We start from the raw sequence: 25,246 nt of genomic DNA on the forward strand, positions 1-25,246 counted from the left end.
TCCAGAATTCAAAAATATTCTGATTTACATTTAATATTAAGAAGGCTTTGAGGGTCCAGAACAGAGTCACCGTATAAAATGTACCAAATGAAGTTACTAAGGAGACTATGTCAGGTTGTCAGGCAGGATTTATAATTCTTCACTAAAGGAAAACAGAAAATGTCTGTTCGTGCACTGGTGCATTAGTTCAACATTCAGAAGGAACAATGGAGCTGTGAACCCACCGACTGAGCACTTTCCCATTCTCAGATACAATACCTACTAAAAATGGTGAACAGGCTTTTATCTCAGCTGGGAGTTATGCCCGCCTGAGTTTGTGATTAGCAAAAAATTTTATGCAGATTTGTCAATGTCGTAAATCTACAGCTGTCCATGGACTCACATTTTTATTTGTCACTTCAAAGCATTCTTCTTGTTTTGCTTTCTGGAGCAGTGGACAAATGTCTCCCCTCCAGAGGAGGAAAACAGCGTCTATTATTACTTTTCACCTGTTTCCTGCATTTCTCCTTAGTAAGTTTTTTCTTACTCCCTATAAAAAAATGCTTTTTTATTCAATTCATTTTAATTTTATCGGCATTATTTCCCTTTATTTTTTCTTTAATGAACCTCTAGAAGTCAGTATACAACAGAAATATTTTAATACCTTCACAACTGGTGGGTAGCTAAGAGCTATTTCTTTCTCTTCCCATCATGCCTCTGTTCTTCAGCTGCTGTGACTGACACAGTGGGTGACAGCGGTTTTATCTGAGGATCCCGACTGTCCAGCTGTGTGCCATCTCTCATCCTGACATGTGGACGGACAGGGTCACAGTGAAGCATCAGTGCATCCGAGGCAACGATCTGCATGCATGTCACTCTGGCTGTCTCGTCCTCTCCCAGGTGCCCACAGCTGGCATCTCCACTCCAGCCTCAGCCTGCTCTCGGTAAAATCTGCAGTAAATAACACAGAGAGAATAATCTTTGCAAATTTCTAACTTTTAAAAGGTTAGTATTTATTATGGCACGTTTGGGTCCACTTGAAATTAGCAGGAATTATATTACACACAAAGTTGTCTCAATAACAATGAACAATTACTATGTGATATAAGCTAACATTTACTCTGGTTTGTAGATTTGTTTATTGTAATGAGGACTAATACACAAAACATTAAATTCATATACGATAATTACAATAGATGTACATGTTAACATACGTTTTGGCTTTTATTCATACAATAATCAGTACAAATCATTCACTTCTCTCTCTCTGACACACAAAGGGTCACGCAAACAAGAAAGCTGTAAATACAGAGTCAGGGTGAATTTTCAAGTAGGGTGGAAATTGTGGAGGTATGTGTGTGAGCATTTGTTTTCCCCATTAATGCCTGTACTATACTGTTTCTTCTCCTTTTAATTGCATTTGTGGGAACCCCTCTCCATCACAGCCTCCCCGGTGAGAAAGTATTTTTGCCGGGGTTAGTTTGGCCTTTACGGGGCTTTGGGACAGATCAAGGAGGATTACCCCCAGCAAAGGTGACCAGTGTCCACAAAGCTTCCACAGCGCTTTTCCCACTCCCTGTTCTTTCTGTCCACTGAAATGTGAGACTGCCATGGAAAGCTGGTGAACATAACCCACATTCTTTAATGACTGCCCTGCTACCCTCTGCCCTCTCACTGTGGTGGCACAGATGCCACATGTGACTTGATTGCACTGGGATAATTTCTAGAGAGGATGTCAGTGACCAATAATAAAGATTTGCAGTCATTTTTTTTTAGTAAAGGTGAAGAAAAAGTATACATTTCAACTAAATAAAAATATACATTTTGCATTTCTTGCAAATTCACATTTCACTGAGTGATACTGTATTGAAATTGAAGCCAGTTTATCAATTCAACTTAAAAAAAGAGTCACTTGTAACATAATGTGTTACTTTAAATCTCCACCCTGTAGAAACACAATTAAATTTAGCATCAACCCTTTTCAGCTGTATTTTTGAACTCAATAAATGTATTCTTTAAACAAATAACACTTCCTGCTTTGTTTCTGTATTTGTGTATAAAGTTTATTACTTGAACAATGGAACACCCGTAGCAAATGAAAACAAGTTCTCTCTATTCTATGTTCTATCAGTGAAACTAATAGAATTATTTTGGTAATGATTGCTGTCTTGTTTCAGTAATTACAACTTTACAATACTTGTAAATGTTAAATAGACATCCCATTACAACAACAGTACTCTAACTGAGCACAATTCAGTCATTGAAACAGGACTTGTAATTGAGAACATGTTGCCAGTACACAGTGGCAATGCTCACAAGCAAAGATGCCAGTCTGTGAAAATGTTCCCAAATAAAATTAATCTATGGTATAAACTGTTATCAAACTAGTAAAAAATTCAGGGATTTAAAAAAAATCCCTATATACCAAGCAAAATATCAATATTGCATACATAATTATCCTGCAATGTTCTCTCAGCCCGAAATTCTTGATGTATTTGGTTAAAATCTCCCCTGAACCTTGAACTGGCATTGCTAAGCATCACATGACAGCAGATATGTGAGCTTTGCACTTTGAGAACTTTTGATTCTAATGTATTAGGCTCGTGTCTTTGACAAGACCATTGAGTCACTGAATGCAGTTAACAGACTTCAGCTTTGTGTCCAACATCTTTGGCTCTCTTCCATCATGTCATTCATTCCACTTTGTGGTATTTTTACAGTACAGAGGACATCACTGTACACATTATCAACTGATGCTGCTGTAGTCGTTCATCCAACAGTAGATACCCTCATTTCCAAGATCATAAAGTCAAAAACCTGTCTTTATTTTTTAGAAGCTGTGGAATAAAAATGATGATTTGCCTTGAACGGTGCTTGAACTACTGTTGCAATGCTTAAGCTGATTTTTTTTATTTTTTACAAGATACATATTATTATCCAAGAATAAGATGGAAAAAGTCATACAACTATCAAGTGAAACGCTTTACTAAATTCCCGTTAGATTACTTAATTGACATGTAGTTTAAAAGTTAGCCACTAGGAGGAGACGTTTTACCACATTTTGGTATCAGATTGCAGGCTCATTGTTGAAAATCCACACATATAAGCAAAGGCATAATTTATATGTACTGAATACATAAATAATATAAATAAAAAATAAGCTTGCTTCAAAGCATAGGGTTCCGAGCTGTTACTGCGTTAAAGTTTGCTTGAGTGAGTCAGTCATCAGACCATCATCCTGTCCTCAGGAGGGAGCCTCTCTGCTATCAACACTTTAATCCTCAGCGGTGCAATGGGAAGTTCTCTGATTGTGTCTCGATGAGATGAAGATGAGTCACTCTGTTCAAATAGAAGAATAGCCAGCTGTTGCTAAATCCAACTAGCAATCATTACATTGACCTTTGAAGGGAGTGATTCCTATTAAATGATTTACAAAGTGTGACTGTATTGTTTTTGTGGCTATATACAGCCTACAGAATTTTATTTCGTTTGAAAGAAAACTCGTGTTTTCGATGCAAGCTACATCAAATGGCTTTTATCAGAGATTTTCCCTGATTTATATAAGAACGATTATGTAATTGTTGGGAATTCATTCCAAAGTATACATCACACATTTTCTGTTTCTGAATTCAGAAACATTTTGCTGGTTTGTCCGGGTCTTTTTTTATATTATTATTCAGTGATTCAAATTTGCTCTCATGCATTTCTCTTTCTTTCTTTGCACAACGTAAGAAAACACTGCACAATTACAAGAAGATGCAATGAAACTGTGCAGGAGAAAGAAGTCAACAGTTGAATATTTTGAAGTTTTTGGAGGAAAAACAATGTTTGCCTCAGAGAGAATTGTCACTGCTGCCACGAAACATTTTTAAAAGATGGCCAAACTAGGTGGATGACTTAAGAAATTTGAGGTATTGAATAAAAATGCTCTTCAATGTGACAAATACTTTCAAACTGTTTGAAATGAGAAATTACACCACGTCCAGCACAGTGCGTCTGTCACCAAGAGATGGTAGCTACAGCAAATCATGAAGCCCCATACTAACACGTTGCGTGATTTCAACCAATCAAATCCCAGCTTTTGGCGAGGTGAAATATGGCGGCGGCAATGTTATGGAGTTTCCGCTGCTCGTCTGCTTGCCTACATGCCATCAGGTTAGACAGCTGCTAGCAGAGAGAGCTAAGCTAGAGCCACGCCAGGCCTCCAGCAGACCAGCGGAGGGAGAGCTACTGACACTGATATCCTGTATGAATCTGCATGAGAACAGTTAAAATCCCAGAAATATGGTGGTTCTCAAAATTCGAGACCAGGTAAGTGATTATTGAGCCGAAAAACGGATATATATGCGAGCTAGGCTAACGCTAGCTAGCTGGCTAGCTCCGCCAGCGGAATGTAATCCGAGTCTTTCTGGCTACTTTCTGAAATCAATCCCTCTCTGTGGGATAGAAAATAAAGCGACACATACGGGAGAAAAGCCTGATGAAGTAGCGTGATTCAAGCTGCTTTTATACTTACGTTGGGATCACATTTACGTGAAAACGCACACTCTTGAGATGTCATCATGTTAGCTTCACAGTGTTTATCTCCAGCAATTAGCCGGAGCCTGCGTGACATGCTACTAGCTGCTCATCTGGGAAGTGATCTGTTAGCATACTGAGACAAAACGGCTGTAAACCGGGCAGAACATCCGCTTACATGCGGCTCAGTGATCTGATAATTACCGCTAAATCTCTGCAGTGTGATGTGAGATGATTGCCACAGCAGCATTAGACGATCAGTTGATTTTTAACAATATTGTGATGCATTATGTAGGCAGCATTTACTGGATGTGTCTGAGTCAGCTGTGAAACATGTGAACACAAGCAGGACTTGTATTGTTAAAGATGTGCAGGACTGAAGTAGGGATCTGGCCAGATCTGAGGCTTATGTATCCACTTAAAACAAATATGCAATGGCGCTATGAATTAGTTATGTCCTTTGTGTGAGTCCTCGTTTATTAAGTCTATTTTAAACAGTTTCGAGTGTGTGCATTTAAAAGGTAATTCTACCAAGTGGTACGCACCGACGTCTGTTAAATGTATGAGACGGTATTAGACACGTGTCTCTTTTTTTGTTTGCTATATTAAACTCCTGACACCTACTTGCGGAAACAAGAATAGCTCTCTGTTATCATTCAATGATTTTGTTTTGCACATGCCTGCTATTCTTGTCACACAAGTACGTGCATGTGTCTCTTATTGTCTGTGTGCCTGAATGATCGTGTGCCCTGGCTCCTGTGAGCTCCTGTGAGCCGCTGTCTCCATGGTGATTGTATTAACCAGCCTGGCTTGCACGGGGAGAGGAGGTGCACAGTGGAGCAGCGAGACGGGAGCAGAGCAGAGCAGATCTCCTTTACCATTCAGGCAGCACTGTAGAACCGAAAAACAAAATACGCATTTGCTCTTCCTTTTTAGTCGAATAGGAAATGCAGAAAGCGTTAATGTAAGCAGCACAAGTGACTGCTTGTGAATGCATCGTCAGAAACTCTATCCCTCATTGTACCCTGCAGACATTCACGGGTATTATAAGAGCTAAATGAGAGGCTTGTCTTTTGGGTTTTGCTTGCTTGTTTGTTTTTCTTAAAAGCAACTGTTTGGCGCTACTTTCTTGACAGCAATGGTACATTTTGTCTTTCCATTTATCATCGATCTGACTGCTGAAATGTCTCGTGCAACCCACATTACCTTGATTTGAGGGTTTTAACACTTTACAACTTGAATCATTCTTCTACTGCACAATTGGTTTGGATGTTCAATTTCTTACTGTTCTAATATTTCACTAATATTCTTTCTTGAATCTTCCAGGTGCAGTTGTAATCCATAAAAGTATTTTGGGAAGCAGAGTAACAAGATAAAAGAAGTTGATTTGTAGCTCATCCTAAAGGAAGCATGTGTCGCAAAATATGCAGTATAAACTATTGTCCATGGCTTCCAAAGCCCTACAAACTGCACCCTGCATGCTGTAACATCTGAGTACTAGTTTCCTCTTAAAGATTTGGATTGTTTAAAGGTATAAACTTATTTAGGTATTTTTGACCCCTCACTAATTTTATTCATCGTCAGTTTATGCCGTTCTTTTTCCAATCAGAAGTCTATGAGAGGCAGGGGCAATGCAGTGATATGATGGTTAGCACTCTCACCTCAGTGATATGGTCTGGTACGCGTCTTTGTTGGGCTTCAAGGTCTTTCTCGATGGACTGTGGGTCTTCTCCCTGTATAAGTTGGCACTCTATAACAGCCTGAAAACATGCCTTTGAGGTTAATTGATGAGTCTGAAATTGCACATCGATGTGAATATAAATGTATCCTGCCTTAGTCCATAGGCTGCAGGGATCAGTTCCAGCTGCTTCCACCCTGAGTTGAATTAAGCATTGTGATGGATGGATTTATATTAAGCAAACTATCGTCAACTCAGTGAAATGAAGGCTTCATTTAAGGAAAACACGAGTTGGCAATTCTAAATAAGGATCGACCAATTATTGGCCTGGCCGATAATATCGGCCGATATTGGGCATTTTTCTAATAATCAGCATCGGCCTTTTTTTCCACCAATATCCGATAAAAAATTTTTTTTTACCGTATTTCCCGCACTATAAGGTGCACCTAAAAGCCTCTAATTGTCTCAAAGCCCAACGGCCTGCCTTATATTTCGGTGCGCCTTTTTTTTCAGAAAATACGGTAATAAAGACCACTCGGTTGTCAGTCAGTTGTCTTGACTACGGCTCCCATAATGCATTGTGATGTGATCACATGAGCAAACAACTTCTGCTTGCTTGTAGCTAAGCTAGCCAGTTCCAAAGAACGGCAAATATGAAGCTTGAGGCAGATTCTCTGCCTCTAACCCGTCAGTCACCAGAATCACACAGTTTGTCCTCAAGTCTCCCAACTGGAGAGCACGGCACGCGACTGCACAGCCGCGAGGAGCGGCCCGACGCCGGCGGACGGCCCGCTCGCTGGGACGCCGGGAGCGGTCGGCCGGCAGCGGATTACAGTCAAGTCGGCCCCACGCATCTTCCGTTACGCACTTACGCCACACATTGAAAACTGAAAAAAAAAAATACCGGTAAATGTGTCTGGTGCGCTGCTGTGGAACCGGGAGGAATCAAACACAAGCCTGTCACAGACCTACCGGTGATTTTTTTTTTCCAGTTTTCAATGTGTGGCGTGAGTGCGTGACAGAAGACGCCTGGCCGAGTCGGTCGGGGCGACCGGGGGTTGACTGGTTACCGTGCCGACAACAGACTGCCTGCCGAAAAATGACTCCCCCCACGGGGGCGCGCCTCGATTAGTGATAACATTGATTTTAACATATTTTTTAGCGTTACAGTAGCCTACAACTTTAGTTCAACCAGAATTCTCAATTGTTTATTTTATTATTATTTTTGATTCCTGCAGTACAGGACATACAGGGGACAAAATACAAGAAAATGAAGGAAAGAGTTGTGTTATCAGCAGCGACAGATAGTTGAATATTGGAGTTTTGGGGAAGTTATGGATGAGATGACTGCATTATTGTGTGTGTGTGTGTGTGTGTGTGTGTGTGTGTGTGTGTGTGTGTGTGTGTGTGTGTGATAAATATAATTACATGTATCAGTAATAATAATAATAATAACAATAATAATAAAGTAATCGCACAATTATAAACTGAACGAAAACAAAAGGCCTGAGTATAATGAATGTAGAAGTGTTTTCCACTGAGCACATCACATCTCTCTTCACTAGTCACTTCACTACTAAGTCACTACTCTGGGCTGTGGAACATTGTCCCACCCACAGCTACATTTTGATGCCAAAATGTTCATTTTTGCTGCAAATGAATATCGGTTCAACATATCGGTTATCGGTTTCCATAAGTACCAATAATTGGCATCGGCATCGGCCCTAAAAAAGCCATATCGGTCGATCCTTAATTCTAAAACCTGTTCTCCTTTTGCACTATTTGTAACAGGATCCTCCAGGTCCTTCAGCTGGTGCTTTGTTTTGGATACGTTGCTGCACATTGCTCATTCAATGGGTTCCGTTGCTCCCTTGACATGCGAGTGCAACATCGTATCTCAACTGACAGTGAACCCTATTAAAACGATTCACAGCTACCGCTCACAGAAAGTACTTTGGATTGTGACTACAACTGCAGGACCCCCTAAAAGTTGTCCAAAGTGAGGGAAGAGTTAAGTTTTGAGGAAAGCCAGGAATGTTCCATCTGGAAGGGATCCCCTCCACTCGCTGTTGTCCATGGCCAAACCAGCCTCTCCCCGCAGGCAAGTGGAAAACAGCCAGATCAAAGGCTCCATGCTGGTGTTGTGGTGTTGGATGAGACGGGGGAGTGCAGCAGTCTTGAGCTTTCCAATGTGACACATGGAGGCCAGTTATTACTCTTAATCACACGTTTCCGGAGTTTTGATAGGAACACTGAGCTCAGCACACTTTCCACATGGATTAGATGAGTCTCAGAGATACATCAGTAGCACAAATGTTTGAAGAAAGTGAATGTCCAATTGAAAAAGGCAGATGTTTGATTTTTAGCTGCTTGCTCGATGCTCCCCGTCTAACATGAATTAATAATTGTAATTGACCCTTTTGTTTTTGATGTTACTCGACTCTCCTTCACCAGAAAGTGTTTTTTGTGTGCTTATTTATAGATTTTTTTTTTTTTTTTATAGTTGCAGATGACTAGAAACGCTTGAGCGTCATTGTTAATCTGATATGAAATACATGCTCAATATCAGGACTCGGTCTTTTTGGTTCAGATGCCTTTTTTGTTCTTAATGTGGCAAAATCTGCTAAAACACAGCATAACCTGGAGAAAATAACTTTTTTCCTTAATTTTTTGTACAAAATAGTCAATTCTTGTATTATTTACGTTTCTTGAACTCTTTAACAAAACTGAATTCAAACAACCTTAATAAAGTCATCTTTCACTCCAGACTGATTTTGGCAGTTTCCGGTTGTTTGAATGTTTTATTGTATGAATGTTTATTGTAGAAGGTTTTTTTTGTTTGTTTGTTTTTAATCATTCAAGTTATTTATTTACAAAGGAATTAAAAGTTAATTACCCTCATTTTACCAGCGGTACACTGTATTTCATTTGTATGAACTGAAGTCAATAAAAGTAGTGTTGTTTAACTTAATGCGATTGACAGTGTAAAGTTTCCATGTTTTCACACGCTCACCTCCGTGTGGCTTCATGCTGCTGCTAGTTTGCGAGCAGTGTCTTAGATAGTTTATGCGTCGTTACAAACGTTACTGTCGTCTAACGGTTCAAATCTGGATGTTGCTATTGTATTTTCCCGGGTCTCCCTCCGAGTGGATGTACTTGAAGTAGCAGGCACTTTTTTATGTCTTTGTGTTTAATTTATGGTCATCCTTAAAGCTGTGGAAATTGAGTAATTAATTTGCTGAAAATACTAGTATTTGTTGAAGTAATCACTCACTATTCCACCATAGGGATTATGTTCTACATGGACTGTAAAAAGTGACTCGGTTGACAAAATTGTCTGACGTGTGGGATCTCTTCCAACTTGGTGCAGTTTATTGTTATAACATTACTTGACTAATCGCTGAAATATTCAGGAGAATACTCGGTATAAAAACAAAATGGATAGCTGAAGCCTTAGTCAGCCTCTAAGTAGCACTGTACCTTCTGGCATGTGGCCACTGAAAGTACAATTGTTTGAAAGTGGCTTCTGAGGTGGAACTTTTTGAAAATGTTACGTTTCCATGTTCATGGGAAAATGCTGCTGCAGCACGTCCCAGGTGTTGTAAATAGTTCTTCTGCACGTGCTCGAGTCACTGGATGGCGGCTTTCAGAGTGTCATGTATCCCAGTCCATGTCCTCCTGCGACTTGGTAGTTTTAACTTGTTGTTCTCTGCGCGTGTGTCATTCCATTACAAGAACAACCAACAGCACGGTTTAACTGGTGACCCCAACATGAAAACTACACGGTCATTTCCATGTGAAACTTCTCTGGAACAAAAACGTGAAAATGATGCGTTTTCATTTGAAGTGTTGCGTTAACGAGGCGTAAGTGTTTGAAACAGTCCCTGTCACCTGCTCTGTAGGGATCCTACAAGTGTTGCGTTGTGTTGTCTCACTGGAAATCAGGCCAAGTCCTCCAGTATTGCAGTGTCACAGTGAATAAAGCTTAATGTGGCTTCAGTTTTATCTCCTGAAAACACGGTTAGTCATTGAATCTCAGCTATTGATATCGTCATGCACGGCCTGTTCGACACATCTCAAGCTGTGTCGCATCCATTGGTTTATTACACTGTTTTTACACCCCCAACGGAGGGAGGGGCTAAATTTAACTACTCTTTAAGAATCTCAGGTCAGGCAGGATTGACATGAGTCAGACTTCACACAGGACGTCAACACTTCGAAGTTTCACTTTGGTTTTCCTTGAAATCGTTTGGAACTTAACGAAGTGTTTGCCACTTGTAGACATCCTGGACAAGCTGAAGACATTTTTTTCCCCCAGTCTTTTCTCTCTGAAGACACAAAGAAAATCATACTTGTGAAAGTCTGTCTGAAGGCACAGAGAGGATGGGCAGCACCTGTGTAGTTTGGAGCCCTCATCCAGACCTGTGTTCATTTCAAGATCAACATTTATCTGTGTGTTTGGGATTGTTGCCAACTGACTGTTAGCACAGGACTGAGTGGAGCTTGTACTGCACGTCCATGGATTTCTCAGACAAACCTTCCACTTGCTTGAGATAAACTTTTGTGCCCTTTTTTTGAACAATTTCATCAAAGTATATTTAATGTTTGAAGAAATGAGTCGCGTCTGCATCGTGGTGCTCTATGATGAAGAATGTCCTGAAGACTCTCCCAGTCCAAAGGTCTCGATGGTTCCTTGAATTTGACTATTATTTGCATTGAAACTGGGCTGTCACTTTAGAAAATATTTGCAAATGCTGAAGATGTGAGCGTGAGGTCATGTTAGTCCCACATCAGCCAGGCAACTACTGAAAACTTATTTCTGACTTTTTTTGTTTTTCTTTTGTTTGTTTCGCAGCCTGCTTTGCTGAAAGCCATCTTCAATGTGGACCCGGATGAAGTACGCTCACTCATATTCAAAAAAGAGGATGTAAATGCACAGGTAATCCCACCTGCCACCCATTTCAGTTTGTTTCCTCATTCGTACATGACCGCAGAAAGTTTAATGACACTGTCCTTGAAAGGCCTCGTGCAGCACTTTCAGTTTGTAGCTGCTGAGTACAAAACAGCAGCACATGGTTGGCTTTTGCAGTTCCACTGCATGATCTGGCCCTGCTTATTTTATTGCATTCCTCACTGTTACTGCTCTGGTGGGGGTGTTTGTTTGGAAAATAAGGCTGCTTTGTACTTGCGTAAATTTTCACTGGGAGGCTTTTCTGAGTTTGTTGTTTGACCCAGTTTGTGCCATGAGTGGCAATTGCCAGTTTGTCACTAAAAGATCTCCTTTAAATGCAGGGAAAAAACAGTGTTCTTCTGTAAAACTTGAAGAACACATGGAAGATAAACAGAACTGTGTAATTGTTTAGCCTGGTGTGCAGGGACAAAAAAACTGCTTTCAAAAAGGAGATTTTATCACTTGATGCAAATTACAAAGTCAGTAATCAGCTCTTCTCAACACACTTGGCGCTCTTTTTTTGGCTGTTGTGGATGACATCTGCTTCATGTAACCCAGACAAACTTCATTATGACAGATCAGGGCTCTGTGGTGGCCACACCATCATTTCCAGGACCCCTTCTTCTTCCTTGCTCATTCTGGGGGTCTGTTTACACAACGGCACTGCTTTGAGTCACTGAAAACACAACTATGTGAAAATAGCTGACAAAATGGAACTTTTTCAGAACGCTCTATATGTGTGTAGATGGTGGAAAAATCCTACTTTTTTCAAAAAAGGCTGCTGCTGCACATGCACGCCATAGACAAAGTAAATAGTTAATTTACTCATGAACAAGTAGATGGACACTAACAATGGCAGCCTCCACAGTGTCATGACTCCCAGTCCGTACTCTCCTGGAACTTGGTTGGTTTAAAGTAATGTTGTAGTATGATCAGGCTCTAAATTAACCAGCCTCCCTGCTGATATCACACGATGGATGAGTGGCGTTATTGTACACCAGCCTAAAACTTTTGTGAAGTGCTGTAAGTGTAAGCTGTTTTGTTTTCACTTATTCCAGGACAATGAGAAGAGAACTCCGTTACATGCTGCCGCCTATCTCGGGGATGCAGAAATCATCGAGCTGCTGATTCTTTCAGGTTTTTTTTTCTTTCTTTCTTTCTTTCTCTCTCTCTCCTGAGAAATAACACCCAACACTCAGACATTTGTCTGAAAGCAAAGTGCTTTAAGTAGCAAACAGTGGCTGCATTTTGCAGGGGAGAAATGCTGAGTGTTTCTGTGCCTTTGGAGAGCTTATCTGTGAAATGGCCTGAGTGAGTTGTTCATTTGTTCAGTCACATGAATGAGCATAAAATGACGCGGTTACTGTTTAGGCATGTTCATCATTCTGCTTCCTAAAGAGAAGTTCTTCGTGATCTCGGGCTCAGTGTTCCCCTTTCCTCAACATAATGACACCTTTGAAATGTGGCTCCCCTGACCAGATGGTGTATATGCATTCAGTAAGCTGAAATGCCTCCAGACACGTCTTCTCCGGCCTGCTCTCTGGTCTTTGTAGAAGTCCAGAAAAGCTACATTTCTTTCTATTTTAAAAATTGCTCCACATGTCAGGAAACTGTGATTTTCAATAGTCTGATGGCCGTTGTCCTCTGTAGGTGCGAGAGTAAACGCCAAAGATAACAAGTGGCTCACTCCTCTGCACCGGGCCGTGGCCTCATGCAGCGAGGTACGTTCTTCCATGTTCCTCTGCTTCTCCGTCACACACACTTCCACATACTGTTCAACACAGCCCAGCAACGCCAAGCTTGAAGTGACACGTTCTGTTTTCTCGCAGGAGGCCGTCCAGGTGTTGCTGAAACACTCGGCGGACGTAAATGCCCGAGACAAGAACTGGCAGACGCCGCTTCACATCGCCGCAGCCAATAAGGCGGTCCGCTGTGCCGAAGCCCTCGTCCCGCTGCTCAGTAATGTGAATGTGTCAGACAGAGCCGGCCGGACCGCGCTGCACCACGCAGCCTTCAGTGGTCATTTGGAGGTAATAATGTCTGCAGTTACGTTTCCTCAAGCAAAGGCTTCAACACGGGTTGTCTCAAGTGAACATGCTTCCCTCAGAATGAGGACCTTTGCACCCGGACTGCACCGCATGTATTGTTTTTATTGGCAGCCTCTCACATTCGGCTTGAGGTCGTGCTTTTGTGTTTAGTTTTTTTTTTAAGTTCAGATTCCTGATCTGCAGATCGTCTCTTACTAACAGGAAGTCTCAGCTTGCCTCGTAATAATGGCCATTGTTCCGCGTGCAACTCTTGCAACAATTGCATTTTTGCAAGTTTGTGTGTGAAGCCTGTGGTGACAGTCAATTTCCTCATAGTTCTGCTGAAGGGTTTAATACCTGGGAATCCAGTCCTGTACAGACCTGATCATCAACAAGAACAAGTCCTGGAAATAATACTTTTTCTTTTTTTTCTAATCTAGATCGAGCATTTGAAAGCTGCTTTTAATTTTCCATTCATATTTCAGTAAAACCCAGTCAGTGTGGTGTTGAGTAGAATAGCCCAGAAGCGTCCAGCGGCTCCAGTGTTGAAGAATTGAACACAACATATACAGTGCAGTAAAAGGCCCGACGACTGCAACCTGTCATCAGTAACGTTCAGTTTGAAGATTTTATTTTCTTCCTTGCCAGATGGTGAGGCTCTTATTGTCCAGAGGAGCCAACATCAATGCTTTTGACAAGAAGGATCGCCGTGCAATCCACTGGGCAGCTTATATGGGTAAAGTTCCTCTCTGTTGTGGTCAGCAAGCCTCGAGAATTTAGATTAAAAAACATTCTTTTTTTATTACAAGGTTTGAATGTTGTGTAATTATTAAATCTGTGTCTTTTGCTCTTCAGGTCACATAGAGGTAGTGAAGCTTCTGGCTTCTCATGGAGCCGAAGTGGCCTGCAAAGATAAGAAATCCTACACTCCCCTTCATGCAGCCGCATCCAGTGGCATGATCAGTGTTGTTAAATACCTCCTGGACTTAGGCGTGGATGTAAGTTTCCCTCAAAGCGTATTGTCATTATCTTATGATCGGATGCATTTTAAAGATCGCTCTTGTTGGTAGGAGTTTGTTTTGATCCTAATGGCCGTCATGGCCGCTTTCTGCTTCCTCTGCCGTTCAGATCAATGAGCCCAATGCGTACGGTAACACCCCTCTGCACGTGGCCTGCTACAACGGGCAGGACGTGGTCGTGAATGAACTCATAGAGTGCGGCGCCAACGTCAACCAGGTCAACGAGAAGGGCTTCGCGCCGCTGCATTTCACCGCCGCTTCGCGTCACGGAGCGCTCTGCCTGGAGCTGCTGGTGTGCAACGGGGCCGACGTCAATATCAAGGTTAGTTTTTAAAATACGGTTTATTTCACAGTCTTGAATATTTGGGGAATTGTAGCAGGGGGAACTTAAAGGAACTTCTGTCAGTCAGCTTCGTAGCTGGTAATGAGATATTGGCCGACCTTGTGATATCACTTGATTTCTTGTGTCACTTCAGAGTAAAGATGGTAAGACTCCTCTCCACATGACGGCCATCCACGGGAGGTTTTCTAGGTCCCAAGCAATCATTGAGAATGGTGAGCTCTTTAAAAAAAAAAAAAAAAAAAGCTGGCTCAGACTTCATTTTTCTTGCTGAACTGTAAAGCCACAAAGTGCTTTTTAGTGTAACAGCAGCTAAGTGCTTGCTTTTTGTTTTTTTTTTTCCCCTCCTCTCTGAAGGTGCTGAGATTGACTGTGAAGACAAGAACGGAAACACACCACTACACATCGCCGCTCGATACGGACACGAGCTCCTCATCAACACCCTCATCACCAACAAAGCTGACACGGCAAAGTCAGTGAACCATCCTGCTGTTTGTTTCCTTCAACTGCTTCTATCATGAAAGCTGCATGTTTTCCAAGCAAAAGCATAATTATGTAACTTGTAGCAGCCGAGCGGCGTTGTGTCTGTATGACATGAGGTCAAACTGAGTGGTTGTCCCTTCCAGGCGTGGGGTTCACGGCATGTTTCCGCTGCATCTGGCTGCTCTCAGTGGATTCTCCGACTGCTGCCGCAAGCTCCTGTCTTCAGGTGAGGGAAACTCTTTTTTTTTCCTTCCTTGTTGGCAAAGCTGGCTTGTTGCATTCTAGGCAAGTCACTTAATGTGCTACTTGTTGCTTGAATAGGTTAAATCACATAAGTTTACATTAAATTGACAAAGATGGTAAGGCTCATCATAAGGTCAAACAGTTTGGAAAAAAGTTCACCACATTCCTAGAATGCGATCTTGGGTGACCAGGAGAGTTTCATCCACTGACCATAATGAGCTGCTGATGAAAATAAATATGTTAACAAGTCAGAGATATAAGTTTTAGAATCTCTTGTGAATTGAACCTGGGGCCGGAGTGAGGAAGCTGGTGCAGTGATAATCTGTGCATGAGAAGCTCCAACTACTTCCTGTCTAAAGTGCAGAAGTCCAGCCCAGAACGTTATGAGAAAATAAATGCTTGAGTCCTATGAAAAGATTAAAATAGTGTTTCTACCAACATGTTCCACTGTATGCAAGTATGTTGAAAAGTGAAATTGGTGTGTTTAAATGTCTTTTCATTTCAAACCTGGAATACAGACCTCAAGGGAGAAAGACTTTTACTCCTTCTGCACAGCAACACTGGAAAAACACAGAATTTCAAGTTACTAGAACACACTGGAGCTCTTTATTTAATTTTCTAACTCTGAAGGAACTGACATAATATTTCCCCAGTTGCTGCTAATCTTGTTCTTAAGTCCAAAAGGCCACAATGCATCTGCACTGGAAAATCTTACTCTGTCAAAGTGTGTTCATGCCCGTCGCATTTGATCCAGTTTAATCAGAGAACTTTTCTGATGTTGCACTATCTCTATTAAATATACAAGCAGAGTGAATCCACTTCGTAAGTTCGTGATATGACTGATGATGTACTTGAGTGCAGTTGGAGTAGGATTGTGACTGTAAACGGACAAATCACAGAACATGACTGACTTAAAGCAGTGTTTCTTTGCAGTATATCCTCATTTATTAGGATAAGACAATCAACTTTCATGAACAATCATAAAAGAACAAATTATGGATGAACTGCTTTTATATTATACTGGATTAGGTCAAAGGCATGCTACGAGAGCTAGTGTCCACTTGAGAGTGGGTGGTGGTGAACAGGATAAAACTGAATGTGTTATCAACAAAGTGGATGACATTGGGTGTTAAACATATTGTGTGTGGAGCTCTAAAGTTGAATGTTTTGCTGTGCAGCCAGCTATTAGAACAAGTAACAGAGATTAAACTGCTAGGTGTCACTTTGGATCAAATGGAAAACACATATAAACTATATTTTAACCCCAATGAGTAGAAACACCTCACTAATCTGTTGCAATGCCCCTTTCATGTAACAGAAACAAGAAAAGCTGTACTGCAGCCTCTAGTCCTGTGTCTTTTGGACTGTTGTCCCATCATGTGGTCGAGTGCTGCTCATAAAGATCTTGACAAACTCCAGATAGCCGAGAATCGTGCAGCCGGACTCGCTCTGAGCCGTCTCTTTAGAACCGACGTTAATCTAATGCATCAAAGCCTGTCTTGGATGAAAGTCAAGGACAGGTTGGCATGTTGGTCTGTACTGTCTTCGCATAAAAGCTGGACCTCACACAAACCATTTAGCCTGTTCTGTAAACTACAGCCCACCTGTAACAGACATGGGTTTAATACGAGACAAGCCTCTAATGCTAGATTTTCCTTTCCTCTGCTAAGAACTAATGCACTTAAAAAGACATTTATATACCGAGCTGTTTCACACTGGAATGTGCTGCCTCCAGAAATGACAAATAACCAATGATGTCTTTAAAACTTACCTAAAGAACGCATTAATCACTTCTGAAATTATGTTAAATTAATGCAATTATAGTATTAATTTAGCTAACATATTGTGTTGTATATAATGTTGTATGTTTCTTCTTCTTGTGCCTCAAACCTTTTACGCCTTCGCTCTATCACTGAGTCTTACAAAAGTGGACTTGAATCTGATTGTTCATTGTGAACTGTCTCTGTCATTGTACACATGAATGTAAAACTTTTATTTTGATTAAGAATGGATCCCAGGAAGAATGGTCTCTGCTTTGTAGAGAGTAATGGGGAATTCTGCTTTTGTTACTTTTTACAATTAAGAATCTCCCACAGGGGTTGCATTATAAGTACAGTGCTCCTCATTGGTTTACATTGTTTGATCCATTATTAAAAATGTCAGGGTGAGTGTGAATTAGTTTGATTTTTCTCAGCTCACAGCACTCACTATATATTGTTTTGCATCCATTGCTCTCCTCTGTGCAGGTTTTGATATTGACACTCCTGATGACTTCGGAAGGACCTGTTTACACGCCGCCGCAGCAGGAGGGTCAGTACAGGACATAGTCATGATGTTACTGGCGTCGGCAATGATTTCGACTCTGAGCTGGTTAATGATTTCCTCACTGCAATAAATCTCCGTCGCCCCTCAGAAACCTGGAATGTCTCAATCTTCTCCTCAACACTGGGGCGGACTTCAACAGAAAGGACAGCTTTGGCAGGTCTGCACTATTTTAAAGGTTTGTTTGCATCAAGAGTGAAATTTGAACAAGGACCCGAGCCGTGTTTGCTTTTCCAGGACCCCTCTGCACTACGCAGCTGCCAACTGTAACTACCAGTGCCTGTTTGCTCTGGTGGGCTCGGGGGCCAGCGTCAACGACCTAGACGAGCGGGGCTGCACTCCTCTCCACTACGCCGCCGCCTCCGACACAGATGGAAAGTCAGTATTTCACAGCTAATGTATTTGTGGATGAAAGATCAATTATCAATTTTTTTTTTTTTTTGCTGAGTAACAGTCCAACACGAGAAAGCAGCATCTTGTTTCCTTGACAACAGCTCCTTTGTTGTGTCTCCAGGTGCCTGGAATATTTACTGAGAAATGATGCGAATCCAGGGATCCGGGACAGTCAGGGCTACAACGCCGTGCACTACGCCTCGGCGTACGGCCACCGCCTGTGTCTCGAGCTGGTGAGAGCCTCACTGCCCAACATATCCCATGGAACATCCAGCACCTCTTCGTTGTTTCTGTTAAAGTCAGGTTTAATACATTAACCTTTCCTCTGCATTCTGCCACAGATTGCAAGTGAAACGCCCCTGGATGTGGTGAGTTCGTTCAGATAACATTCCACTGAACATGTTCCGATGTATGAGACCACACGCCACATGTAACAAGTGTGAAACGAAGTCACAGAGTTATGCAATTGGCATATATTTTCAAATTCAAGTAAAAAGGCTTCAGACTGGAGGGGCTGTTTTCCAAGGCTAATTTTATGCCGTTGGTGCGTCTTGTGATCTGAAGCCAGCACTGCAGTCGATGCGGAAGAGACACACGTTAAGTTACATGTGAAAATCTAACGGATGCAGCATCAGTGAACGCCTGCAAGCGCAGGATGAGTCATTCAAAATCTGACTCGGCTGAACAGGGAGAGAAATGGAGGCAACTTTGACAACAAGCCCATGGACATAAGATCAAAGCGATTGAATTAGAATTTGAATTTCCTTTGTTTTTCCAGCTCATGGAAACCTCAGGGACGGACATCTTGAACGACTCTGATGTCCGAGCACCCGTCAGCCCCCTGCACCTCGCTGTGAGTCACGCCTCACCGTCTTTACCGGCCTCCAAGTGCATATGAGCTTCATTAATCTGGACTTTCTCGTCACCTTCCAGGCGTACCACGGTCACCATCACGCTATGGAGGTCCTGGTGCAATCCCTGCTGGATCTAGATGTGAGAAACAGCCAAGGGCGCACGCCTCTGGACCTGGCTGCTTTCAAAGGTCACGTGGAGTGTGTGGACGTCCTGATCAACCAGGGAGCCTCCATACTCGTCAAAGACTTCACCTTGAAGCGAACCCCTATACACGCTGCAGGTGGAGACTCATAAACATCACTGGATCCACATTTTTAAATCCAGATGGAATCCATAATGAGTAACACCCAGTGTCTGTTTTCCCCCTGCAGCTACAAACGGTCATTCGGAATGTTTGCGTTTGCTAATTGGAAATGCTGATCTACAAAGTGCAGTCGACATTCAAGATGGGAATGGACAGTAAGTAAAAGGAAGTCTGTAGTTATTTTTTTACTCGGCTGTTCCACAGTAAACGCTGATGTTGCCACCGGTTGTCTTGCAGGACTCCTCTGATGCTGTCGGTCCTGAGCGGACACACAGATTGTGTGTATTCCCTGCTGAATAAAGGAGCCAGTGTTGAAGCCAAAGACAAGTGGGGCAGGACGGCCCTGCATAGAGGAGTAAGGAGGCGCTAATGTTCTCTCACACCACTTATTTAGTTTTCTACGTTTTTGTTCATCTAAGAAAAAAAAAACTGTCTTGTTTATTTTTTGGTTGTGAACATTACATACCTCCATTTGTGGAAGACTGCTTCAGTGCACCGAGTTGTGAAGCGTTCTTTACTTAGAGCAAGTAGCAGCGGCCTTGATCAGAAAGCTTAGTTTGTTTTGGATGGACCGGTGTTACACACGAACCATGAACACAGTGTGTGTTTCTCTTCGTATTCAGAAAGATCACAGTCAGGAACATTTTTAAAGTTCACAGTGCACATGCCAGTTGTAGATTTAAGTTATTGTCCATCTTGAAAAATGCAACTTCATTAACTCAACATGTTCTCGGTTGAAAAATCAAAACACCTGCATTTCACAGTATTACTGGAGCATTTTATTCTCCCAAAAACTTTTGATCAATGTCTGCCGTCTTGTTTTATTTACCTTGTGTCGCAAAGGCTTTCAGAGTCTGGGTTCTTGGCTCCGGTGGTTCCTTGTCTGTCAGGAATAGAAATGCTTAGAGGTGAACACTGCCATCTAGCAGCGGGAGGGTGAAGTGTTTCTTCTTTAGCTGTGCAACATGGACTATATGTTTGTGGTGGTATTTAATTGAATTTTTGACCTGATTTCTTCATCTTACAGGTTCTGTCGGAAGGAATGTTTTTCCTTGCGTGCAGTTTTTAAATGTTTTTGCTGATGTAAAGAGAATTTAACCTTTCTACCATCAAACATTGCATGCCGAGATCTGTGTTTGCACACAAACTCTAGAAACAGGTTTTCAACCCGAGGAGTCATCAGAAATGCAATGTGGCCACATGTCATGTAATAGGCAGCTGTTTGAGAAATTAAGCATGGAGGGGGGGGCTCTCGTGAGCTAGTTTTGGTCCGTGGGCCTTATCTTCACCCTTTTCGCTAAAGTGTTTTCTGTCCTCAGGCTGTGACCGGTCATGAAGAATGTGTGGAGGCCTTGCTTCAACACAACGCCAACTTCCTGGTGCGAGACTGTAAAGGCCGCACGCCCATCCACCTGGCGGCAGCGTTCGGACACTTAGGGGTACTGGGAGGCCTTCTGCATGCTGCCCAATCAGTGGAAACACTCCCTGTCTTAACAGACAACCAAGGCTACACCCCACTGCACTGGGCCTGCTACAATGGTACAGAGAAGAGGGTCGACCACCTCTTACAGAACTATCAATGCTGTTACAGAAATGTTATGTGTCATGTCTAGTCTTTGATGCAAGCATGCGGTCATGAGTCTGATGAAGCACTCGAGCAAACCTACGTTTAAAGTGGCCGTGCACAGTTATAGTTTCTGTTTTATGTCTTTGTTTTTGCACCTTGAGGAAAAAAAAATATTTGAATCGAGCTGAGATTTTAAGCACCTTGTGATGGATGCTTTGTGTTTTTTTTCCCGCAGGTCACAATACATGTGTGGAGGTTTTGCTGGAACAAGAGGTTTTTCACAAGGCTGACGGCAATTCTTTCAGCCCCCTCCACTGCGCTGTGTAAGATCCTGAGCTGTCTTCTCTGTTGATCGATGGACAACGCCAGGAAGGGATTATTCAACTGTGCTGGTTTCTCCTCCTCTGCTTTAGGATCCACGATAATGAAGGTGCTGCAGAGATGCTGATAGACATTCTGGGCCCCGCCATCGTCAGTTCCAAAGACAGCAAAAACAGGTAAACACAGTCCGACCAAGACCGGCCCAGCTGCAGTTTTAGCCTCAAATGTTTTGTTTGGTTTTTTTAAGCGCCTCAATTCTGGGGATTTTGCCAAGTGAATTAAAAGTTAAGAGGGTTGTAATCTGTTCTCATGCTGTTTCTTGAAGGACTCCCCTGCACGCGGCGGCGTTCACTGACCATGTGGAATGCCTCCAGCTGCTGCTGAGCCACAACGCTCAGGTCAACTGCGTGGACGCCGCAGGGAAGACTCCACTCATGATGGCTGCCGAGAACGGCCAGACCAATGCTGTCGGTGCGCGTGCTTTTCCACTCGAGCCGTATCACAGAGGAGCACACCGAGCGGTGTCACTTGAATAAACTGTGCTGTGCTGAAATGTTTTGTGTTTTTTTTTTCCCCCTCCGTTCGCTCAGAGTTGCTGGTGAGCAGCGCGAAGGCAGATCTGACTCTACAGGATGCTGTGAAGAACACTGCGCTTCATCTGGCCTGCAGTAAGGTGTGTGTTTCCATGTGGTGGCACTGTTCTGTTACACTTCAATACTTTGACATCTCCTCAAAAATAAAACAATTGCATTATTCTCCTGGAATAACAGCATCAGGTTTTATTGCTTGTTTCGACAGGGTGTTTTTGTATCTATAAGAAACGCTTGAAAATTGTTTCAGAAACTTGAAAGAGTCACATGTTCTCTGTATCTGTGCAATTTATTTTATTAAAATACCTTTAAGATGTTTAATAATACTTCTACACATCTTGACAGTTCTATAGGAGGCAGGGCCACAAGAATAACATGTAGCAGTCACTTTCTAATTTAGGGTTCAAAATAAATCTTCATGTAAATTTATGTTTAGAGGGTTGTGACTTTTTAATTCAGAAAAAAAATATCCTAAAAACAGGCTTCTGTAATTGATCAGTGTCCAATTATAGCATGTCTGCGTTTTGAAGCATCATGCACATGATTGTGTTTTCTTCCTTCAGGGACATGAAACCAGTGCCTTGTTGATATTGGAGAAGATTACAGACAGAAACCTCATAAATGCCACTAACGCCGCCTTACAGACGTACGTATCGCTCTCGCATCTCTCGCTGCCTTTTGACTGATGGATCCGAGTGTCAGAGCGGTGCGATGGATGTGTGGATTTGAATGATTGGAGGACAGATTGCCTGTCGGCACATCTAAGATGTATCTCTCCTTCAAGGCCTCTTCACGTGGCTGCAAGAAACGGCCTCACTGTGGTGGTTCAAGAGCTGCTCGCCAAGGGAGCCAGCGTCCTTGCAGTCGATGAGAACGGTAAATTCCTTTTCGCTTGTTCTTTTATGTGACTTGATCTTGTGCTGTGGCGAGCGCCGCTGTCGCTCGCATCCATGGAAACAGACGTGGAGAAGCAGTGAAGGACCAGCTCAAGTAAAACTGCTCTTACAAACAGCTGTAGGTCCTCTCTGCATTTTGAAATGTATTTAATTCAACTTTATCTTAAAGTAAATTGAAAAAAGGGATTTTTTTTTCTAAATGAAACAGATTATAATTTACATTGAAGCCAAAAAAAGGTGAACGCAATAATACTGAGAAGTTAAACCTCCCTGCAGTGTAGTTCAAATGGATTTTAAAATCTTCTGAGTTTTCTCAGACATGCAAGTGTATCTTAAAACTCTGGAGCAGCCAGAGCTCCCTGATTCAACCAATAGTCATAAAATCAATTACTAAGAACTTGCCAACAAAGTCATAAAATATTTTTTTTACAATCATGACTGTTTCAGGGTATAAAGAGAAATAAAAATGATTTCTTAAGAAATGCAGTCCTATTTTCTACAGCTTAGTCATGTAATAACATTTTGCTAATAATTTATTGAATTGTTCATTGGTTTTGTGAGTGTGTGAGATTGTTTTTCTTGTTAATTTACGAGATTGAAGAAGACAGTTCATTTCTTCAAAGTTGAGAAAAAGATCAGGAAGCTGAGTTGGTACTCCTACCTCCTCGTTAAACTGTTTATTTTATGTTTGGTTAAATATGTGCCACTTTTTTATGGTATTTATGTTGGAACAAAAGTTGTTGTTTTTTTATTGTAGCCATAAATGTGCTGGAAGCTCTTTGTTCCTTCCATAGTTGCGTTGATAATCCTAAAGCTGTAATTTCTAGTAAACGTGACGCCATATCTGCAGGTTACACGCCCGCCTTGGCTTGTGCCCCCAACAAGGACGTAGCAGACTGCCTCGCCCTCATCCTGGCCACCATGATGCCTGTGTCCCCCTGCACCCCGGCGCCCACCTCCCTCCCCTTCAGTGCCATTAACCACTACACCACCAGCCCATCCAAGAGCGTGACCTTCGACAGCCTGCCCGTGCTGCGCGGCGAGCACAGCTCCTACTGCAGCTTCAACAACATCAGCCACCACGACGGCTTCTACAAGGACGAGGAGCTCAATGACTCCGACTCGGAGACGTACTGAGGAACGGGGAGGAAGCAACAAATGCATCAATACACACACTCACACACACATTCACACACACACACACACACACTGTGTCTTAAAGAATCACCCACCGCAAGCTTGGGAGGGCAGAGTAAGACACAAGCCCCTCCCCCTGCAGGAGCCTTAAGAGTCCCCCGTCTCCCCTCCGGGTCAGAGAGCGAGTTGAGGGACGAGGTGCAGCAGGCCGGTCCACACCCACCCCGACCTCATCCAGCCCACCCCGGACCTCTGTAGACCACTGCGTCACCAGCGCGGACTTCCTGAAACCGGTCAGGAAGAGCAACAACAACCTGTTCACAGCAATAAGATGCTGAAGAGGGGCGGTCGCACTTTACAGAGAGCTGAGCCAGCAGGGACCAAGACGACTCGGATGCATTTTAACCCAGTTTTAACTGCAGCGCTGACGCTCGGCGAGGTGTTCAGGTCCACCGCTCGGTGGAGACGGAGGAGGGAGAGGGGGCGTGGGGGTCAGTTGTCATTGGCTGAAAATCGCACACTAACATTTGTCAGAATGCACTTGTCCTTCAAGTCTGTAAGTCATACAGGGGGAAAACGTTTATTTTTTTAAATCAGAAATTTTAATAAACCCATTTACATGTCTTAAATTTCCTCTTTGGAAAGAAAAAACAAAACAAAACAAAAAAACACCTGACTTACTGTCCCGAGTAAGTTGGAAACATTTGATATGTGCACCGGGTTATTAAGTCGATCCACCCCACCTTTGTATATTGACCTGTCCATCCGCGGTTTAGTCTTTGAAGAATAAATTATTTGTGTACTTTGGGTTTCTTTTCATGTGTTAATTTCGTGCCTTCATTACTTACTGCGAAGACGAGGGTTTGTAGAGGCAGCTGTGACAGTACAGTGATGCGCACTAGGTAAGTATTTAAACACTTGTGATAAGCACTGATCCAATCCTGAGGTCTCTTCGCTCAGCGTTGTGAGGACAAACACTGTAAACCAATGAGAGGGCGGCATTTGATTTTCTTTGGTCTGAATATTTTTGTTCTTCTGCCGGTCAATGGACGTTGACAGGTTTTGCTTGCTTTAATTATGACTAAAAGAAGAAACCACTCAATTACACTTTGATTTAAAAAAAAAAAAAAGTCCCAGTTCTGTCTGGAGAATCCTTTTAACTGGAAATATGTACAATACATTTGCTAGGTTCTTTAGAGTGAAAAGGATTTTTTTTTTTTCTTTTCCTTGCTTTTTCTTGAAGAAGAATGAAACTAGCGTGTATATAGAAATTGACTGTGAATTCAAAGTTCCAATGAATTCTTTCAGTACTGAGATTGCTGTATATTTTATGAGTAATAAAGAAATGAGTTATTTAATATTGAATGTGAGTCCTTCATGCAGTATTGTCTTTCATTTTCTTCATGCATTTACAGTAAACCATTTAGAAACCGCTGATATGCACACACAAGAAGTTTGGAACATTCGGCTCTCGAGTAGAATTTCAGGATGAAAATAAAATGCATTGTGTCTGTTACAGGTTAACTTTTGAGTTCTCATCTAAACTTTTGAAGGCATATGTCCAACTTTTCTACACAATGTTCTGTTCTCCAGTTAATTAGCTGAGTTGTAAAGTTCACAATT

At 42.2% G+C, this 25,246-nt stretch overlaps 1 protein-coding gene across 1 annotated transcript; it reads left to right on the top strand.

Annotated features, from left to right (window-relative positions):
* The first annotated feature begins 4,102 nt into the window (after positions 1-4,102).
* Positions 4,103-24,988, top strand: ankrd28b (ankyrin repeat domain 28b). Its single transcript, XM_030102253.1, has 28 exons — positions 4,103-4,290; positions 11,031-11,114; positions 12,185-12,263; positions 12,777-12,847; positions 12,956-13,156; positions 13,802-13,889; positions 14,009-14,151; positions 14,282-14,494; positions 14,649-14,727; positions 14,870-14,984; positions 15,139-15,221; positions 17,485-17,548; positions 17,652-17,720; positions 17,798-17,938; positions 18,075-18,186; positions 18,295-18,321; positions 18,732-18,806; positions 18,887-19,088; positions 19,180-19,267; positions 19,350-19,467; positions 20,432-20,651; positions 20,915-21,002; positions 21,093-21,176; positions 21,326-21,471; positions 21,591-21,673; positions 22,154-22,236; positions 22,375-22,466; positions 23,337-24,988. Exons 1-28 carry the CDS (start codon positions 4,264-4,266, stop codon positions 23,621-23,623), a joined length of 3,162 nt encoding a protein of 1,053 aa, XP_029958113.1. The 5' UTR covers positions 4,103-4,263; the 3' UTR covers positions 23,624-24,988.
* The last annotated feature ends 258 nt before the right edge of the window (positions 24,989-25,246 follow it).

Source organism: Salarias fasciatus, chromosome 11 (assembly GCF_902148845.1).
Source record: "Salarias fasciatus chromosome 11, fSalaFa1.1, whole genome shotgun sequence".
NCBI lineage: Eukaryota > Metazoa > Chordata > Actinopteri > Blenniiformes > Blenniidae > Salarias > Salarias fasciatus.

Coding starts and splice junctions, on each gene's coding strand:
- ankrd28b (XM_030102253.1), top strand. CDS start 4,264: ATGGTGGTTCTCAAAATTCGAGACCAG. Junction 15,222..17,484: donor CCGCAAGCTCCTGTCTTCAG/GTGAGGGAAACT, acceptor TCCTCTGTGCAG/GTTTTGATATTGACACTCCT. Junction 20,652..20,914: donor GCACTGGGCCTGCTACAATG/GTACAGAGAAGA, acceptor TTTTTCCCGCAG/GTCACAATACATGTGTGGAG.